The 20,420-nt window shown below is 41.1% G+C and overlaps 1 protein-coding gene and 1 pseudogene across 2 annotated transcripts; one reads left to right on the top strand and one right to left on the bottom strand.

Annotated features, from left to right (window-relative positions):
* Positions 1 to 4,485: 4,485 nt before the first annotated feature.
* Positions 4,486 to 11,357, top strand: Cst8 (cystatin 8). 2 transcript variants are annotated; one of them, XM_021156427.1, is made up of 4 exons: positions 4,486 to 4,575; positions 5,647 to 5,974; positions 10,361 to 10,474; positions 11,198 to 11,357. In XM_021156427.1, the coding sequence occupies exons 2-4, from the start codon at positions 5,744 to 5,746 to the stop codon at positions 11,279 to 11,281; spliced, it is 429 nt and encodes a 142-aa protein (XP_021012086.1). In that variant the 5' UTR covers positions 4,486 to 4,575; positions 5,647 to 5,743; the 3' UTR covers positions 11,282 to 11,357. The 2 variants fall into 2 exon arrangements, with proteins under 2 accessions (XP_021012086.1, XP_021012085.1); XM_021156426.2 differs by having other exon boundaries at positions 4,486 to 4,594.
* Positions 11,358 to 12,407: 1,050 nt separating this feature from the next.
* Positions 12,408 to 12,859, bottom strand: LOC110290090 (cyclin-dependent kinases regulatory subunit 1 pseudogene; annotated as a pseudogene).
* Between the last annotated feature and the right edge of the window lie 7,561 nt (positions 12,860 to 20,420).

The following is a 20,420-nucleotide window of genomic DNA, read 5'->3' as shown; positions in this document are numbered from 1 at the left end:
GGAACATCTCAACATCTGGCTTTTATTACTATGTTACAGCTATGTGGTCAGCACAGCTGGAATCTTGTGTGACGCGAACTCTAAGACTTGAAGGTTAGAGCTCTTGACCATGGACCAATGCCCTTTCTGATCAGCATTGTTCTTAGTCAGAAACATTTCCCCAACTCCTACTTCATGTCAGGAATGTTCCTGACCTGCTTAGTTTTCATGATATGCAAATTGCCTTCTGCTTTGATACACACAAAATCCTCCTTGGTTCATTTAACATTCCTCTCAGACATTAAACCAAGTATCTGTCTCTACTACAGTAAAAACCAAAAGAACAAAAACCAAAAACCAACCAAACAAACAAACAAACAAACACCAAGTAGATTTTATGTCCCCAGGACATACTTTAGTGATTTGACTTTCACAGCTAAAGTTGTAAGATGGCTCACCAAAGAATTCTACAAACCAAATTAATTGCAAGGAGTGTTTTGCCTGTGGTCTCCATTTGACTGATCCTAGTCCTCGTGTTATGAAAAAAAAAAAAAAGGATCATCTTGTCAGCATCATTGAGTCAATGCTCAGAGCTCATTGCTAGGGCTTGTATTTCTATGTCTGTCACCCTTGTCTTCTGATGGACTCAAATTAGTAGCTTTGTAATGAAATCAGTATGTTCAAAGGCCATCTGCATTTCCACAATCATAGCAGCACTGTTTCTAATAGATATGGAAACAACCTAAGTGCTCATGACAGATGAATGGTTAAGGGATTATCTGTCATGTATAATGAAATGTTCTTTAGTCATGTAAAAAGAAAATGCTGCCATTTTATGACAGGGTGGATGGATCCTGAAGGGACAAAAGAGACTTATAAAGGCAAATTGGGCAAGACCTAATTCATAGATGGAATATAATGAAAACTCAAATTCACACTGAGAGAAAAGGAGTAGCAGATGGTAGTAACAGAGATGATAAGGTGGGATATATTGTTCAAAGAGCACAAATTTTCAGGATGGTTATATTATAATAATTTATTCACTAGTTGAAATTCACTTACAGGGTAAAGTTGAACTGTTTTTATTACAAGAAAAAAATGAATTATATGAGGTGATACATACTATTACAATTTCATTGTAGTAAATATTTCATGATGTAAGATTACATCAAAATATCTTCTCTCTAAAAGTATATTTTGTGCCGGGTGTGGTGGCACATTCCTTTAATCCCAGCGCTCGGCAGGCAGAGGCCGGCAGATTTCTGAGTTTGAGGCCAGCCTGGTCTACAAAGTGAGTTCCAGGACAGCCAGGGCTATTACAGAGAAACCCTGTCTTGAAAAACTGGAAAAAAAGTATATTAAAGTATATTATTGTTATCTATCAACAATATCTCAATAAAGTTAGGAATAAAAAGGAAGAACATAGACACTGTCACTATCCTTCTTCATCACATAAAAAATACAGGAATCCTCAAAGAGGAGATAAAAATGATAGAAATTTAAAAATTGGAGATGTGTTTTGTAAGATTAAAGGAGCAAAGTAAGCCACAGCTTCATAAGAAACTGCTTCAATTGCACAGTAGCTTTATTTTAAACATCATTAGGAACTTTGAAATGGTTTTCCACTGAAATCACTTCTCTGGGTATGTGCACAAAGGAGCTAAAATCACTACCTATTGAAGATTCTGTACTTCCTTGCTCACTGAATCATTACTCATAAGAGCTGAGGTGGAAATAACTGAAATGTCTGTGAATGAGTCAATAGATCAAGACAATGTTGTACATGTACACAAAGGAATAGTATTCAGCCTTAGAAAGAGATTGGAGCATTTGCCACAACATGGATAGACTGAAGGACAGCCATGCTAAGGAAAGGGAAAGAGATGATAGTTACCCTATTGTGGTGGTTTGAATGAGATGGCTCCCATAGGCTTTAAAAGCTAATCTCTCTCTCTCTCTCTCTCTCTCTCTCTCTCTCTCTCTCTCTCTCTCTCTCTCTCTCTCTCTCTCTCTCTCTCTCACACACACACACACACACTATCACTCTCTTGTTCCCTTTTGTTCCCTCTCTCTGCCTCCTGTTTGTGGATCAGATGCTGTAAGCTCTCAGTTCCTGCTCCAGTATCTTGCCCACCATCCTACTGCCAAAAGCCAAACTTCTGGCTATGCTGATTTCCTGTACTCTATCCCTCTGGAACCACAAGCCCCCACATTAAATGCTTTCTTTAATAAATTGCCTTGGTCGTAGTTTTTGTCATAGCAATAGAAGAGTAACCAAGACACACATGTGTAGTAGGGGAGGGGACAGAAAATGGAGAGTCGTGATTCAAAGATATAAAATGGATCTGTAGGATGAACAGAAGTCAAAGATACAAAATGGACCTGAAGGATGAACATATCTAGAGAGCAGAGATTCTGTGCCAAATATGAACACCGGAGCAAACAAGTGTACTGTGCTCTGGAGTTTTACCGAATGTCTAGAATTTAGACTATAATCTAGACTCTAGATTATAGCTGCCACAAAGGGAAACAGGTCATCTGTGTGTTGAAGTGATGGTTACCCGGCTTGCATTGTTGGGTGCAAGGCTGTATTGAATGCCTTTCAAGGTAAACTTTCGTGCTTCATGACTTGAATTGGCATTGTCGAGACAAATATTGAAAACTTCGATGATTTTAAATTTTTTAAGTATTTTGTCAAGTTGTTTTTCCGAAATGATTTTACCACTTTACAATCTCAAAATATATTGACTGTATATTTGATAATCTTGTTACTTAAATGTGAAAGAAATCAAAGAGTTAATGTTTTAAGTTATGAAGACAGTTTAAAAATGTCACAAAAGATAAAGACTACAAAGATTGAGGTAAAGTTACCAACATTAAAATGATGATGATGATGATGATATAAATGGCAGGTAGTTGGGAAGAATTGGTGGGTCCCAGGGGAGTTGAAGGAGGTGGTAGAGGTGGTTAATATCAAAATACATAGTATGCATGATGAAATATTTAAAAAATAAATTAAGTATTATTTTTTGAAAAATTAAAGTTTGAATGGAAAATACTGACAAAAATTAGTAAGATGGATAAATTACTAAGATGGAAAGTACTACGGACAACAGATTTTATGTGCATATTTAAAATGAGACATTAATTATTCTATTAATTCCTCCATGGGTTCTTGACATTAATTTATAAAAAACAAAGACTACACTCAGAAAACGGCTATAATGATTGATACTTTAGCAGCAGAAGGCATGCTGTGAAAAACCTGCCTATCCTTGGGAATGATACAAACAACATACACGAAATCAAGTCAATAACTGTTCCAGACAACTGAGAGGTATAAGGAGGCTGAAAGTAAGAGGTTGAGGACTGACACAACTATCTCCCTACTTAAAACATGATCTGGCCTGGCTTGGTTCTGCAGGGCTTTGGTCTCATATCAACACCCTCAAAATTAGGTGCACTTTACCAGTTCTCAAAGTTGGCAGCATATTGGCACCACTGGTGAAACATAAAAACCACTCATTTTTTGACTCTACTTCCAGGTCCTCTAATTTTACTGGTAAAATGAAGCCTGGCACACCAAGATTCCCCCAAGTTCTTTTATTACTTAAAGATGTATTCATTTTATTATTTTATGTGTTTGAGTCTTTTGGTTGCATGTATGTCTCTGTACCACCTGTGTGCTTGGTGCCTGAGAAAATCCAAAGAGAGTGTCGCATTCCCTGGCATTAGTGTAACAGTTGCGAGTTACCAGATGGGTGCTGGAAATGTAACCTGGTTCTTCAAGAAGAGCAACAAGTACTCAACTTTTGAGAGTTCTCCAGCCCCACATTTGTTTTTTTTTTTTTTAATACAGAGTTAACATTAGAAAAACCATGAATACATTCTTAGTGGCTAGAGCTTTGACAATGAATTGTAAATGTACATTTCTCTGCAGCTGTTATAAGCAATCCCCTACCTAGTTCTTTGAGTGATTTCTCACAGATACTAAAGAAGCATTCAATACATTACTGTTGGCCACAGCAGAGAATGGGAAGTCACCAACTAACCCAGGGGTAGAGTGTTTAAAAAGAGTCTAGTGTGTATACTCCGGTGTTTTACAACCTTTCTATACTCTATGGTGAATATACTATTAATCTTCGCAGCTGAGGGTGAATAATCACCCCCTGGAATTTATTAGACATGAATTTTGGACATCTATGATGTCACACATGTGCAGCCTGCCTTAGATCTGGTAGAACAGTAGAGGGAGAAGCTGATGGCCTAAGCATAAAAGCCCAGGGGACAGTTGTTTGGTAGAGTGAGGTAGACACAAGTAGGCACATGAATTCCCCAGTTGGAAGGTGCTTGCCTGCTGTCTCCAGCCCTCTGAAGAGCTTGGACCCAAAGGCTAGAGGCCAGAAGATGAAGAGTACTACTATGAGGCGGGGTCATATGTGCTATATTGCATCACAAAGCATTGCCTGGGCTTCAAGGTCAGGACTTACATAACTACCTGATCAGGGCATAAGTGTGAGCTGAGAGTGTGGGAAACCCAGAAGAACCACAAGCTGGGGTGGCCAGAGTGAGGAAGGAGCCCAGCAGGACGAGCAGGTGGGAGAGTCACAGAAAGGTAGGGCCAGAGAACACTGGGGTACACCACCTATTATAGTACCAATTTACAGGATAGAGTAGATGAGGGTGAATTATATTATATTATATTGGTACTATAATATATTATATTATAGTACCAATTTACAGGATAGAGTAGCAGCATGGGCCATGTGAAAACGCACCAGGGTCTTCCTAGAGGGATTTTTTTCTAGATGAATGGATTGTACCTAGAATGGGAGGCAAGAGGAAAATGCCTGTGGCAGAGCCTCTTAAATTGGGGGTGCTATTGACAGGGTATTTTTAGACAAGGGGAAAGGTGACTCTTATGGATGTCCCAAAGAGTTATGTCTTGAACCCAGCTCTGCTGTTACGAAGAAGGTGGGTTGTTGTAAGATCCTTGAACTGCAAAATATATCAGAGTCAAATGGAGTCATTTTGTTGTGCCTAACCAGATATATAAATGAAACACAAAGCTAGAGGCTCTGGTGCTGAGACTGATCTTGTGCTATGTGCCTTGAGAACAAAAACAGTTCTCAAAGACTCTCCAAGGATCATACTCTGTACAAAAGCCATTTAACCTTCCACAGAAAATAAACTTGCAAGGATAGCTACCCACTAATATGTATTTAACCTTGGACCAATGCCACCTTCATTACTGATTCTTGCAGCTACAGCTTTATTTCAAAAGTCTCATATAATCCTCCTCTTTTTAACTTTAAACATTTCTTATCTCAGTCTCCTTGAATGTGACCTTAAGGAACACATTTTCCCCTTGCAAGGCTCTGCTGTTCCTAAGTAAATATAAGTTTTTGTATATCTTTTGTATGATGATGTGGGGTGCGTGTGTGCGTGCGTGTGCGTGTGTGTGTGTGTGTGGTGTGTACCACACATGTCATAGCATGCTTATGGAGGCCAGAGGACAGCTTTCAGGAGTTGTGTTTCTTCTTCGAATACGTGGGTCCCAGGTATTGAATTCAAGTTTTCAGGTTCAGCAGCAAGTGTCCTAACCCTCCGAGTTTTCCCTTTGGACCTACACATAATCTTCAGAGGGCTTTTCTCTGTGTTATTTAGTTCGACAGACCTACAGAGGCATCAGTGGCTGCTCCTCTGCAGCTCAAGCCCCGAGGAGACGTAGAGGACATCTCTTGTACCTTTTGACTGAGGGACCATGGCAAAACCCTTGTGGCTCTCCTTGATCCTTTTCATCATTCCAGTGGCCCTGGCAGTTGGTGTGGATCAGTCCAAGAATGAAGTGAAGGCACAGAGCTACTTTGGATCCATTAATGTCTCTAATGCCAATGTGAAGCAGTGTGTTTGGTTTGCCATGAAAGAATACAACAAGGAAAGTGAGGACAAATATGTCTTCCTTGTGGACAAGATACTCCATGCCAAACTTCAGGTAAGAAAGTTCTATTCCCTCAGCATACTCACATATTGTGGCAAAGGTGGAGGACAGGTTGTGAAAGTAGACAGATGAGACAAAAGGTGACAGTACAATCCTAAACGTGTGACTTGCTATGCACAAACCCACTGAGACAAAAGCAATATACACACATGCACTTCCTATGCATGCTGTACTCATACTTGCCTGTCTTATTTCCTTTACTTTTAATTTTTAAATTTATTCTTAATTATGTGCATGGATGTGTGTGCCAGGGGTCAAGTTGAGTGTTCAGACCAGAGAGGACAATGGATTCCCTGAATCTGGAATTAAACCAGTTGAGAGCCACCAATATGGGTTCTGCAAGCTGAAATCAGCCCCACTTCAAGAGTGGTATGTGCTTTTAGCTGCTGAGCCATGTGCACTAATGCTTTAATCCAATGTACATTCAGTAGAAGAAAAGACATTCTGGATTTATTATAAAGGTGGGTATCTTTTCATGGAGCCATGCACTGTCCAGCTCAAAGGAGCACTGTGCCCATGAAATCCAATGGGCACAGTGCTTTCTGGCACGTCTAGCAGTGTTTACTGCTCTGTTTAGTAGAAGGCTTTTCCAGTGTTGTCATTCAGGAATTAAAAGTAGCAGCCTTAGCTGATGATGTGACTGAATTGAAGAGGTTTCAACAACTAGGTCACTGTTGTCAGAACTCACACCTTCTCTACTTCAGAAAAACATGTCATTAACATTGTATTTCCAGGACATGGGGCTGATGATGTAATACCTTCTACTGGCTAGTTAGAGTCCACAACCCATATTTTACAGACTCTGATTCACTTTCACTGGTGTGTAGGTAGCATGTACATTTATTAGTTGTACATTTCTCAGAACCATTTTTTTTTTTTTGTCTTAGCTCTAGTAGATGAGATGCTGAAATGGCCGACATTCATCACAGACCATAGGGAGTGAGAAATCTGACTGAAAGGAAAACCTCTCATTCTGTGTTGTATTTACAGGACAGGGGAGCAGCATGTCAGAGGAACTCCTCCTAGACAATGCTTTTCCCCCATAGAATGTGTAAGTGCCCTCATGAACAGACCATATATAATAAAATGAGAGTCATTGAGTGGAGTCCAGGACTCAGTGTTCAACACTTCCAGATGATGTCAGTACATAGTGTTGGCAAGAACTATCACTTTTGGGAGTGACTTTGAAGATATGGCCTGAAGTCAGAGCAAGGGTTAATTGTGTGGGGAAGCTGCTGGGAGGTGGGTCTCCTCAGAAGCCGAGAACCACGGTAGTATTCGAGGGCAGGTGGTGTATTTTGGAGGTCATCCAAGAAGCACTGAAAAGGTAGAGCAGAAAGGAGACAGGGCAGTAGAAGGTGGTTGACACAGGGTGAGGTAATAAGATTGATAGAATTGGTCTTCCTGATCTTGGGAAGACATACAGAGTGCACTCAGAGCTGGGTCAGCATGTGGGTGGTTGGGTTATTTATCTACCGGTTCCCTTCTGTCCATGGCTGAGAGCTGCTACAGGAGCCCTTGGTCCCAGCTAGAAACAGGAAGTCTCAGGCAATAACCACAGGAGCCTGGCACAGTGTTTGGGAACAATACTGATAGCATCTGCTTTGAGTGGAAAGCAGGAAGGATCGGGGATGCGAGGGTGGAAGTGCAGCCAGGCATTCCAGATTCCTTTGGTGAGGTTTCCAGCCGGGCACAATGCCATGCTTGGCTTTAAGAGAAGATCAACATTTTTAATTTATTGTAGGAACACACACATATTAAGTTAGGAAGCACTTATGATGCTTGTGATTAAATTTGAGTTTCAAGGTTCTTTTTCTTTCTCTGTAGTTGTTATTATTGTTGTTGTGTTGGTGGCTGAACCAAGCATATTCATGCTGACCTACTCATAGCTTCTACTATTGTGCTATGTCCCAAGTCCCCAAATTTGAGCTTTAAAGATAGCATCCTGGTTAACTTTTTAAAAAAAAAGATGTGAAGATACAGCCAGGATATCCACATGGCAGCATGGTCAGGCCTCTTGACTTAGGTTCTCATTTCTTTGTAGCCAGCAATAAGAAAGCCCCCTTTTTCCAGGTTGGTTTAGTAAAGATGGCAAATGCGTGAGCCTGGTGGGCATGTCATGTGAGCCCTAGTGCTGACAGTTTTCCTTTCAAAACCAGGATCAGCTGCTAGATGCACACCCAATCTCTCTGTCCCTTTTATGCCCTTAAAAACAAAAAGGGAGTGCCATGCTTGCTGATGGCTGAGGAGGGCTCTCAGAGTTCTTCCCCTTCTGGAGAGACTTGAAGACTTGAGGCTCACAGAGTCAGCATGGTGAGAGTTGGCAAAAGCCATTACAGATTGAGGAGCTCCTACCCGAAATGCTGGGGTCAAGATGAATTTTAGGTCATCTGGATTTTGTATCTGCTTTGAGTAGTCATCTTTGTCCACACATGAGAAGATATTTTGGAAGTAGTTTCCAAATCTAAAACAAAATGCCTTTATGTTCCATGCACATCTCATATACATAGCCTGAAGGTAATTGCACACTATTTTCACTAGCCTGAATTATTTTTTTTCTGTTTATTGTTTACAACCATATATATATATATGATATATGATATACTTTGATTGTATCATCCATTATCATTTTTGCCCCTCCTTCAATACCCTTCCTATCTTCATATTTTTGTTTTGTTTTGCTTTGGGGTTCCACTGAATAACAAGGATGGGGAGTTATTGAAGCAAGGACAACTTAGCAGAGGCTATACCACCGAGGAATATGATTTCTTTAGCCCATTAGCCATTAACTGCCCATAGCTCTCCAGGGAGGGGTGGGGCCTCATGAGCTCTTCCTGTTCATGATGGAATATGGATGGACCTAGCTTTGTGCTGGTAGCTACTAGTGCTGTGAGCTCCTGGGTCCAATAACTGTGACTGTCACATCCAGAAGATAAAAATTCACCCCACTCCTCCCTATCTGCTGGCTCCTACATTCTTTGTGTTTTCCTTTATGTTCCCTAAGCTTTTGTAGGGGTAATGTAGATGTCCTGTTTAGGGCTGAGCACTGATTCCACTATTCTCAGCACATTGATTAGTATGGGTCTCTGTATTAGCTCTCAGTTGCAGTAAACAGAAGTATTTCTGACCTAGGCTGTGAGCTGTGCTAATCTATGTGCTATGGATATAAAATAAATATTTAGAGGGTGTACTTGTATCAACCAAAACCTGTGGCATAAGATCACATGTGAGTTTTTTTACTCATAGCATCATGTAGATTCTTTAAAAGTTTTATATTTTGGAGTATTTGTGATTTCAGATTTTGGGATAAGGATTGCATGGATAGGACAATCCATTCCACAGTATTCTCAGCTTTCTCTAAGTCCATCACTAACTCCCAAACCCAACGTGGAGATCTGCTGGTGATGATATCCTGTGGTCAGGTGGTTTCCTCAAACATAGGTCAGAGTAACTTTTGCTAACCTTTAGAGCCCAGCAAAAATAAAATTCAACCTTATTGAGGTTTGTAGAAAGATCTGATAAAGATCCAGATATCTGCTATAGTCCTTTCAAACCAAACACAGGTTTAAATGAGCATCAGAAGGAGCCTTTGAAGAATTTGAACACTAATGAATGAGTAGATATCTATTTCTTTCATTAAGCCTACTACTTCTTCCACTACTTCTCCACACCAAGGACCCTGTGCTGACCTGGAGTGAGGGATTTGGTCCATGGAGGTTCCAAATTCAGGAAATTCACAGAGCTCTGAATGGGGCATCTGGGAAAGGGACTTGGGCCCAGTGTGCTGAGGAGCTATTCTCATCAGGACCCAAGGAAGCTTATGGTTTTGGGAACCACCTTTCCCTTTCTGCCTTGACCTTCTTTGGGTCATGAGGTATACTCTAGACTAGCAGTTTTCAACCTTCTTAATGCTGTGACCCTTTAATACAATTCTTCATGTTGTGATGACCCCCAACCATAAAATTCGTTTGTTGCTACTTCATAACTGTAAATTTGCTACTGTTATGAATGATAATGTAAATATTGGTGTTTTCTGACGGTCTTAGGCAAACCTTGTGAAAGGATCAGTAAACCAAATCCCTCATTCCAGGTCAAAGGAGTGATGATCCCTAGGTTGGGAATCTGTGCTCTAGACTCTGGAACAGATGACATTAGAAAGACCTGCCTTCAGGAGGCTTTTAATAGTGTTTCACTCCAAGTGGCATTATATAAGTGTTCTCAGCAACAATGGAATTCAGCGATGGCACTGTTCTTTCCCAGACCATGTGGAAAGAGAAAAGTAGATAGATGAGAGAGAGAAGGACTTTCTTATTTCCCAAAGCTTTTAGGAGTTAATCTAAAACATTTTTAATCCAAGTTTCCCCCATTGTTTATTGACAGATCACAGACCGAATGGAATACCACATTGATGTTCAGATCACCCGCAGCAATTGCAAAAAACCTTTAAACAATACTGAAAACTGCATCCCTCAAAAAAACCCAAAACTGGAAAAAGTAAGTGACTTCAAGTCCCATCTAGGGTTATCAAAGCTTCAAGGTAGTTGGAAAGTCTTAGGGCGCCCAGCCTAAGATCTCCAAGGGATCTGGATTGCTCCCCACGTGGAGTCCCAGAAGGCCCACCTTGCCATCTTCAGAGTAGAAGATGCACCAGCATCAAGGTCACTCCTAACCCCAAGGCTCCCATCACCTCTGGACTTTTAAGGCAGAAAAAAACTATTGAAATTTGTTTTCTGAAAGTCTGTCCCCTTGGACTGAGACTAATTTGTCCAGCTAATGAGGTGAATCATTCATGCTGTGCAGTCATGAAGGAAGTCTGTGCTTGGACAATCATCTTTACTTAGAGCACAGGTACTAGTAATCTGCAGCAGGCCTATTCCAAATACTGGAGATTAGACAATATCTAGACCAGATAGGATCCCAAGCTTTCTCTGCACGCTCAAATTTTAAAAGGTTTATCACATCTAGACAGTAGTAGGTACTCACTGGAACAAATATGTCAGCCCTGAGCACGTCCTGATGCCATTTCACATACCTGCTTTGTCATTTACGGTTGTTTGCAGATTGTGATTTTACTTTGATATTTCCTGCTGGGCTCCTTGGAATTTTAGGACAGTTGGTGACATGTCTTCTAGTATATTCTTAGGCTAATGCCTAAGAACAGGGCAGTTCTTTTCCTTTGGACATGCTGCTGATGCTCTTTGCTGGTGTCTTTTTCAGAAAATGAAATGCAGCTTTCTGGTAGGAGCACTTCCCTGGAATGGCGAGTTCAACCTGTTGAGCAAAGAATGTAAAGATGTCTAAGGGTGTCTTGGAGCACCCCTCCCACTTCTGGGTCTGCTTTTCTCTGTAATAAAGAGCAACCTGTGGTTCAAGTCTGTCACCAACACACTTTCCTCATGTGTGGCCTCCCACTTGCTTTTTTATTTCTTAGTTTTATAATATAGGGAAGGGACCTGAGACTTCTGTCTAAGAGTTCTAGTTGTGATATCACCATGTCATGAGGAGCAGCCCATCCCTGGGGGACAGGGATTTATAAATTGGGGGACATCTGTTTCTTCTTTTGATGTGGGGAATGGTCAGAATGAGAAAGTGAGAGACGAAAGTGAACTCTGTTGTCTGAACGCGTCTGTGTGCAAACGCTCATGTGTGTGCATGTGTGTATGAGAAAGAGGGCAATAAAGATGATAGTGGGTAAGCATGGATGATGGCAGGAGGTAGAATTCCTTGACAGAAAGTAATCCTGTTGAGGCTGGAGAGGTGGCTCAGTGATAAAGAGCATTTGCTTTTTTTTTTTTTTTTTTTGTGAGGGTGTAAATTTGATTCCCAGAACACAGATGGCAGCTCACAAAACTATCTAAACTCGAGGCCCAGGGAATTCAACACACTCTTTTGGCTTCTATGGTTACTAGATGTACAGTGCTGCACGTGCACACACACACACACACACACACACACACACACACACACACACACACAGCCAAAACACTCATATCCAGAAAATAAAAATCAGTTTTAAAAAACACATTTCTATTTGGTAATAGAGATTTGTGACACAAGAAAGTTAACAATGTTACTTTGCTTGACACTGCTAGACTGTACATTTAAAATGGTTAAGAATTTTGTGTTATATATATTTTACCACAATTTTTTAAAAAAATGACCTTTTCTTTTTTTTTTAAGATTATAAAAAACTTCCTTTAATCAAGGCTTGTAACATGGAAGAGATCTGTCAGATAAAATGCAAAGTTTCCAATACATTGAAACACAAATCCATAAGTCATCATAAATACAATACCCAATAGTAAAAACCACATCAGCAAATTCACACCATCCCTGTAACAGCCATGATCTAGATTTCACATGCTTCTGCCAAATGACAAATATGGCCTGCTGGGTCCCGAGCACTAGGGCTTTGAGGTCACACTCATCTGACAGGGCTGTGGCTCTGGTGGCTCAACTCCAGAAGCAAAGCAGGTACCAGCACATTCAAACAGTGTATCCTTTACATATCAAAGTGAGAAATAAGAAAGCAACATGATCACAAGATCAGAAAGATGGTAGGGAGTGAGGACAGCTGTGGAAAGCTCGAGGCCGGAAGGCGGTTCACTGGCTTCATTTCTTTGGTTTCTTGGGCAGTGGCCGCCGGAACAGTAAGATGTGAGGTTCTGGTTCATGGATCATATAGTGGACCCATCCCTGACTCTGTTGAACGCCGAGGTTCCTCCATTCAGATTCAGACATCAAATGGGTTTTAGGGACCAGCTTGGCTATGTCCTTGGGCAACATGACATGCGGGTACTCGAACTCCTCGTCGTCGTATTTGTCCGAATAGTAGATTTGTTTGTGGGACATGATTGCTCTGTTGGAGGGCGCTCAGCCCCGCGCTGCTGGCCTCCGGACAACTCCCAGCAGCACGCGCTCCCACCCTCTTCGGCCTCGCTTTCAAACCGACCTTTTCATTTTTATTTAATCTCTGTAGTTCTGGGGATGGAACCCAGAGCTTTGAGCAACAAATCTATATCTTGGTTTTTTTTATTGTAGTTACATATACTATTATGTATTTATGTATGTATTTTTACATATTCCTAAACATATAACAACAATTAATTTAAAAGGAGGCCATAAATCTGAAAAAGTTCAACAAGGGGTATGTGCACTGAAAGAGAAGGAGGGATAATATTATTTTATAATCTCAAAAATACTAGATAATTTTAAAAAAATCACTTCCTCAGTTAAGAAACATATATAATATATATTTTCAAATGCAGAGAAAATGGTCTGTCTACATATGGTATAAAGCAAAATTATTCAGAGATACAGTGTCTTTTTCTGCTAGGCTCAGTTTGTTCTTGTGCTAAGTACTCCTGCCATCTTAAACTGCCATCCTACAAACAGTCATAAATCAGGTAATACAGTTTGTTGGGCCAAGTTGGCAGTTTAAAAAGAGCCAGATTCAGATGGCTAAAAAATTCCGCAGACCTAAGCAAAAAATCTCAGAAGCTTGCTATTGCCACAGCACTGACATGGTTCATCGGCTTCTTTGTGAAACTGACCGTGTCTCCATTAAATAGCATTAGTGTGGGTGGCTGAAAACTTTCTCATCTTGAAAACCAGAGAGCAAGCAAGGAAGGCATGAGAAGTTTGTGAAATAGAAGTATGTCTATAATAATAATATAATACAATATAATAAAATTGTGTGTTTTTCTTTCCTTTCCTCCTTCTAAAATAATTTCAAAGGAAACATTTTCAGCTCTGCCTTATAAATAAGTAAAAATAAAGTTTATAAAATGATCTTGCTTACCCACATTTAAAGGTAAACATGGAATCTAAACTCTGAAATCTAGTTATTCATAGAAACTGCCCCAATGTTGGTGAACACAAACTTGCACAGTCCCAAGCAACAAGGAACAAAGACATTTCTACCATAATTATTTTATAGGGGTATTGCTTGTTGTCTTTATAGGACCTTTGTCTCTTAGAGAAACAGTGTTATGTGTTTTTAGATACTACAATTTGTGATGCTAAAAACAGTTTCTGTTGTCATAGGTCTGCAGTGGACAAATTCAAATCCAACACACTTCAGGATTTTGTACTTAAAGGAAGAGAAGAAATAGAATCTGATTTAAAAGTTCCTGTGATATTTAGGGCACATGTGACATATACACTAAGAAGTCATCCACAGTTGGTGCTATAGTGGTATCACCAGTATGTCTCTATCCTCCAATCACTAGAGCAGCACAATAAAAAAATATATAGACAAGGAAATAGAAATCAAGATGAAAGAATGAAAAGCATCAAAGTATCTTTTTCATTCATTTATTAATTTATTTACATCTCAGATGCTGTTCCCCATGCTAGTGCCCCACAGAGTCATTTTCCCCCATGCCCTTCCATTTTTCTCTTTAACATAAAATTTTACTTAGTTACACTGATTATTAAAGGCTAGTCTGTTTAAGGTTCTCTGAAGTTTACCTGGCAGCCCAATATCTCCATTGTACCCATACAGAACTAGAGGAGGTAACACTACATTTAAAATACATGTGTCACTCAACATAGTATGCACTCATAAGTGGATATTAGTTAGGTAAAGGATAATCACACTACAATACAAGACCAGAAAAGTTAGACAAAGAGGTCTTGTCTTGTGGGGTTGTGGGGATTAATGGATCTCACTGGAAGGGGAAATAGAATAGATTTTGTAAGTGGATGTAGGGGCAGGTGGGCATGGGAACAGGAAGGAGGGATAAAGTTTAGGGAGAAACAACTAGAAAAAGTAGGCACTGGGGGGGGGTGCAATATGTTAATCTAGTGCAGTGGAAACTTCCTGAAACCTATGAGGGTGACACTAGCAAGGATTCCTAGTAATGGAGGATGTGGTGCCATCTTCTGTAACCAGGTTAGTTTTCCAGTGGCCACAAAACCTGTGACCCACAACCTGGCCTGCCTGTATGATGTGCTGGGACAATGGTGGCTCAGAGCTTGTGGGAATAGCTCACCAAATGACTGGTCTAACGTGAGGCCCATGCCATTAGAGGGAGTCCATGCCTAACACTGCCTAGATGGCCAGGATCTGTAAGCTGAAAGGCTCCATGACATATGATTGAACCAAATACAACTGAGGAAAAAGTCAATGAGATGATTCCTAAAGCTTTTCTACTATTCTAATACAATGTGTTTAGCCCATCATCATCAGAGAGACTTCCTTCATCAGCTGATGAGAACATAGAGACCTATAGCCAAACATTAGGTAGAGCTCAGGGAGCCCTGAAGAAGAAGGGAAGGAAGGATTGTAGAAGCCAGACAGGTTGTGGACACCATGAGAACATGCTGAGATACTATTTCAATTCTTTTTCTATCTTCAATGTTTTTGACAAAGTACCTCAACACCCAGAACTTTTCTACATCTTTCAGGAGCATCATACATGCTTGGCTCAGGTGGGAAAGCTGGGGCTCTGGAAAGGGGCATACTGAACAGGTGTTCTGGTGAGTTGAACAGCTTCTAGTACCCTTCAGTTGAGGGTGGCATTCTGAGTCTGAGTTATAGCTGTATGTGTATACTTGAATCTGTGAGTTACTGATGAAGTTGGGCAAGACAATGGGGACAGATGGCAGGAAAAGAAAAGAAAAGGAAAAGAAAAGAGTGGGCAGGAAAAGGTTTCTGTTACATCCATTGCTACCGGAGTCCTTGTCCTATTCAAAGTTGAAATGTTAATTCTGTAGTCATTTTTATTCTTGAGCTGACATAGTTTTTTTTAAACAATGTACAAATAGGTCAAGGGCAAGGGCAAAACTGAGACTTGTAAAGATTCTGGCCAAAGAACAAAAAATTCTGGCTGGGTGATGGGAAGAGTGTCCCACAGTTGAATATCTACAGCATATGCCCTTCTTTCATTCTTACCAGGAATGCAAATCTGGGGCCAGTATCAGAAGGGTGATCACTGGAGGGTAATAATTCAGATCTTTTTTATTTCCACAGACCTGCCCCTAAGGACACTGCAGTGGCAGACACATTCCCTCCCTGTACTTTCGGACAGTGTAGATTTACTTCCTCATGGAGGGAACCAGTATACCTGGTTTTTACAACTATGGCCTTCAAGGCCAAAACCTTGAGGGCTCTCACAGAAGTCAGTGTACATACAAATTACTACACACTTGCTGATGTTTACCAGGGCCCTCAGAAGATAGATTGGAGGGTTTCAAATATTTTTGTCATTTTTGTCTCATTTTGTCAGTAAAAAAATATGGGTGGATACCTTTTTTTTTTTAAAGCTCTGTACATAGCGCTGTACAGAGCTGAAGTGAGCAAATTGACCCTGAGGGGTGGGCAACTTTAGAGAGGATCTTCATATCAGAGAATGCTCTGAAGTCCTAGAGAGGGACTCCTCCTGACCCTCTTGCTTCCTTCCAATGAAGGAAATTTATGATAAAATGAACATTTCTGAGGATTTTTCTCTTTGTTGGGTCTTTTTGTGGTTTACGTATCAGAGTAATTGTGGCTTCATAGAATGAGTTGGGTAGAGTACCTTCTGTTTCTATTTTGTGGAATAGTTTGTGAAGAACTGGGATTAGATCTTCTTTGAAGGTCTGATAGAACTCTGCACTAAACCCATCTGGTCCTGGGCTTTTTTTAGTTGGGAGACTATTAATGACTGCTTCTATTTCTTTGGGGGATATAGGGCTGTTTAGATCATTAACCTGATCTTGATTCAACTTTGGTACCTGGTATCTGTCTAGGAACTTCTCCATTTCATCCAGGTTCTCCAGTTTTGTTGAGTATAGCCTTTGGTAGAAGGATCTGATGGTGTTTTGGATGTCTTCAGGATCTGTTGTTATGTCTCCTTTTTCATTTCTGATTTTGTTAATTAGGATGCTTTCCCTGTGCCCTCTAGTGAGTCTGGCTAAGGGTTTATCTATCTTGTTGATTTTCTCAAAGAACCAGCTCCTTGATTGGTTGATTCTTTGAATAGTTTTTCTTGTTTCCACTTGGTTGATTTCGCCCCTGAGTTTGATTATTTCCTGCTGTCTACTCCTCTTGGGTGAATTTGCTTCCTTTTGTTCTAGTGCTTTTAGGTGTGTTGTCAAGCTGCTAATGTGTGCTCTCTCTAGTTTCCTTTTGGAGGCACTCAGAGCTATGAGTTTTCCTCTTAGAAATGCTTTCATTGCGTCCCATAAGTTTGGGTATGTTGTGGCTTCATTTTCATTGAACTCTAAAAAGTCCTTAATTTCTTTCTTTATTCCTTCCTTGACCAAGGTATCATTGAGAAGAGTGTTGTTCAGTTTCCACGTGAAGGTTGGCTTTCTATTATTTATTTTGTTATTGAAGATCAGCCTTAGTCCATGGTGATCTGATAGGATGCATGGGACAATTTCAATATTTTTGTATCTGTTGAGGCCTGTTTTGTGACCAATTATGTGGTCAATTTTGGAGAAGGTACCATGAGGTGCTGAGAAGAAGGTATATCCTTTTGTTTTAGGATAGAATGTTCTGTAGATATCTGCCAGATCCATTTGATTCATAATTTCTCTTAGTTTCTCTGTGTCCCTGTTTAGTTTCTGTTTCCATGATCTGTCCATTGGTGAAAGTGGTGTGTTGAAGTCTCCCACTATTATTGTATGAGGTGCAATGTGTGCTTTGAGATTTACTAAAGTTTCTTTAATGAATGTGGCTGCCTTTGTATTTGGAGCATAGATATTCAGGATTGATAGTTCCTCTTGGAGGATTTTACCTTTGATGAGTATGAAGTGTCCCTCCCTGTCTTTTTTAATGACTTTGGGTTGGAAGTCAATCTTATCAGATATTAGAATGGCTACTCCAGCTTGTTTCTTCATGCCATTTGCTTGGAAAATTGTTTTCCAGCCTTTCATTCTGAGGCAGTGTCTATCCTTTTCTCTGAGATGAGTTTCCTGTAAGCAGCAAAATGTTGGGTCTTGTTTGTGTAGCCAGTTTGTTAGTCTATGTCTTTTTATCGGGGAGTTGAGTCCATTGATATTAAGAGATATTAAGGAAAAGTAATTGTTGTTTCCTGTTATTTTTGTTGTTAAAGTTGGCATTTTGTTCTTGTGGCTGTCTTCTTTTAGGCTTGTTGAGGGATTACCTTCTTGTTGTTTCTAGGGCATGGTTCTCGTCCTTGTATTGGTTTTTTTCTGTTATTATCCTTTGAAGGGCTGGATTCGTGGAGAGATAATGTGTGAATTTGGTTTTGTCGTGGAATACTTTGGTTTCTCCATCTATGTTAATTGAGAGTTTGGCTGGGTATAGTAGCCTGGGCTGGAATTTGTGTTCTTTTAGTGTCTGTATAACATCCATCCAGGATCTTCTGGCTTTCATAGTCTCTGGTGAAAAATCTGGTGTAATTCTGATAGGCTTGCCTTTATATGTTACTTGGCCTTTTTCTCTTACTGCTTTTAGTATTCTATCTTCATTTAGAGCATTTGTTGTTCTGATTATTATGTGTCGGGAGGTATTTCTTTTCTGGTCCAGTCTATTTGGAGTTCTGTAGGCTTCTTGTATGTTCATGGGCATCTCTTTCTTTAGATTTGGGAAGTTTTCTTCTATAATTTTGTTGAAGATGTTTGCTGGTCCTTTGAGTTGAAAATCTTCATTCTCATCCACTCCTATTATCCGTAGGTTTGGTCTTCTCATTGTGTCCTGTATTTCTTGGATGTTTTGAGTTAGGATCTTTTTGCATTTTACATTTTCCTTGATTGTTGTGCCGATGTTCTCTATGGAATCTTCTGCACCTGAGATTCTCTCTTCCATCTCTTGTATTCTGTTGCTGATGCTGGTATCTATGGTTCCAGATTTCTTTCCTAGGGTTTCTATCTCCAGTGTTGCCTCATTTTGGGTTTTCTTTATTGTGTCTACTTCCCTTTTTAGGTCTAGTATGGTTTTGTTCATTTCCATCATCTGTTTGGATGTGTTTTCCTGTTTTTCTGTAAGGACTTCTACCTGTTTGATTATGTTATCCTGTTTTTCTTTAAGGATTTGTAACTCTTTAGCAGTGTTCTCCTGCAATTCTTTAAGGGATTTTTGTGCTTCCTCTTTAGTGTCTTCTGCCTGTTTAGCATTGTTCTCCTGCATTTCTTTAAGTGTGTTATTAAAGTCCTTCTTGAAGTCCTCTATCATCATCAGGAGATATGCTTTTAGATCCCTGTCTAGCTTTTCCGGTGTGTTGGGGTGCCCTGGACTGGGCGAAGTGGGGGTGCTGGGTTCTGATGATGGTGAGTGGTCTTGGTTTCTGTTAGTAAGATTATTACGTTTACCTTTCGCCATCTGGTAATCTCTGGGGTTAGTTGTTATCGTTGTCACTGTTTAAAGATTGGAGCAGAAGCTGTGTTCCACTCACCAGCAGTCCCAAAATCCTGCGGCGGGGGTCGTGGGTAGCTGGCGGTTGTCAGGCAACCCTGCACTCCAGCTACCCCTGCGCTGATCCGGCCGGATGAAGCCTGTGGCCCTACTCAGGCCGGTTTCTGCTTCCCTAACTAATGCAGTCTCAGGTCCCACGCGCAATTGGATTGGAGCAGAAGCTGTGCTCCACTCTCCAGAAGTCTTAAGATCCTGTGGCGGGTGTTGTGGGTAGCTGGCGAGTGTCAGCCGACCCTGCGCCCCAGCTGCCCCGGTGCTTTTCTGACCGGAAGAGGCTTGTGGACCTATGTAGGCCGGATTTCTCTCTCCCCAACCAGAGCAGTCTCAGGTCCCGCGTGATTGGACTGGAGCAGAAGCTGTGTTCCACTCACCAGCAGTCCCAAAATCCTGCGGTGGGGTTCGTGGGTAGCTGGCGGGTGTCAGGCAACTCTGAGCTCCAGCTACCCCGGCGCTGATCCGGCCGGATGAAGCCTGTGGCCCTACTCAGGCCGGTTTCTGCTTCCCTAACTAATGCAGTATCAGGTCCCGCGCGCAATTGGATTGGAGCAGAAGCTGTGCTCCACTCACCAGAAGTCTTAAGATCCTGTGGCGGGTGTTGTGGGTAGCTGGCGAGTGTCAGACGACCCTGCGCCCCAGCTGCCCCGGTGCTTTTCTGACCGGAAGAGGCTTGTGGACCTATGTAGGCCGGATTTCTCTCTCCCCAACCAGAGCAGTCTCAGGTCCCGCGTGATTGGACTGGAGCAGAAGCTGTGTTCCACTCACCAGCAGTCCCAAAATCCTGCGGCGGGGGTCGTGGGTAGCTGGCGGGTGTCAGGAAACCCTGCGCTCCAGCTACCCTGGTGCTGATCCGGCTGGATGAGGCCTGTGGCCCTACTCAGGCCGGTTTCTGCTTCCCTAACTAATGCAGTCTCCCTGAGGATTTTTCTCAACTCAGCAATGTCTGTAGCAAGATTCTGGGTTCAGCTAGAAGAATAAATGAACTAGAATTAATTCATGAACCACGTAAGGATGTTCAGGTATATGATAGGCCCTACATAGAATGGTAGTCTCTTTGGCTACTTTAATGGGGCTGAG

This window comes from Mus caroli, unplaced genomic scaffold (genome assembly GCF_978045245.1).
Source record: "Mus caroli unplaced genomic scaffold, Mus_caroli_1 scaffold_2, whole genome shotgun sequence".
In the NCBI taxonomy this organism is placed as follows: Eukaryota; Metazoa; Chordata; class Mammalia; order Rodentia; family Muridae; genus Mus; species Mus caroli.
Note: the sequence above shows the minus strand (reverse complement) of the source record. Positions and strands in the feature narration are given on the sequence as shown.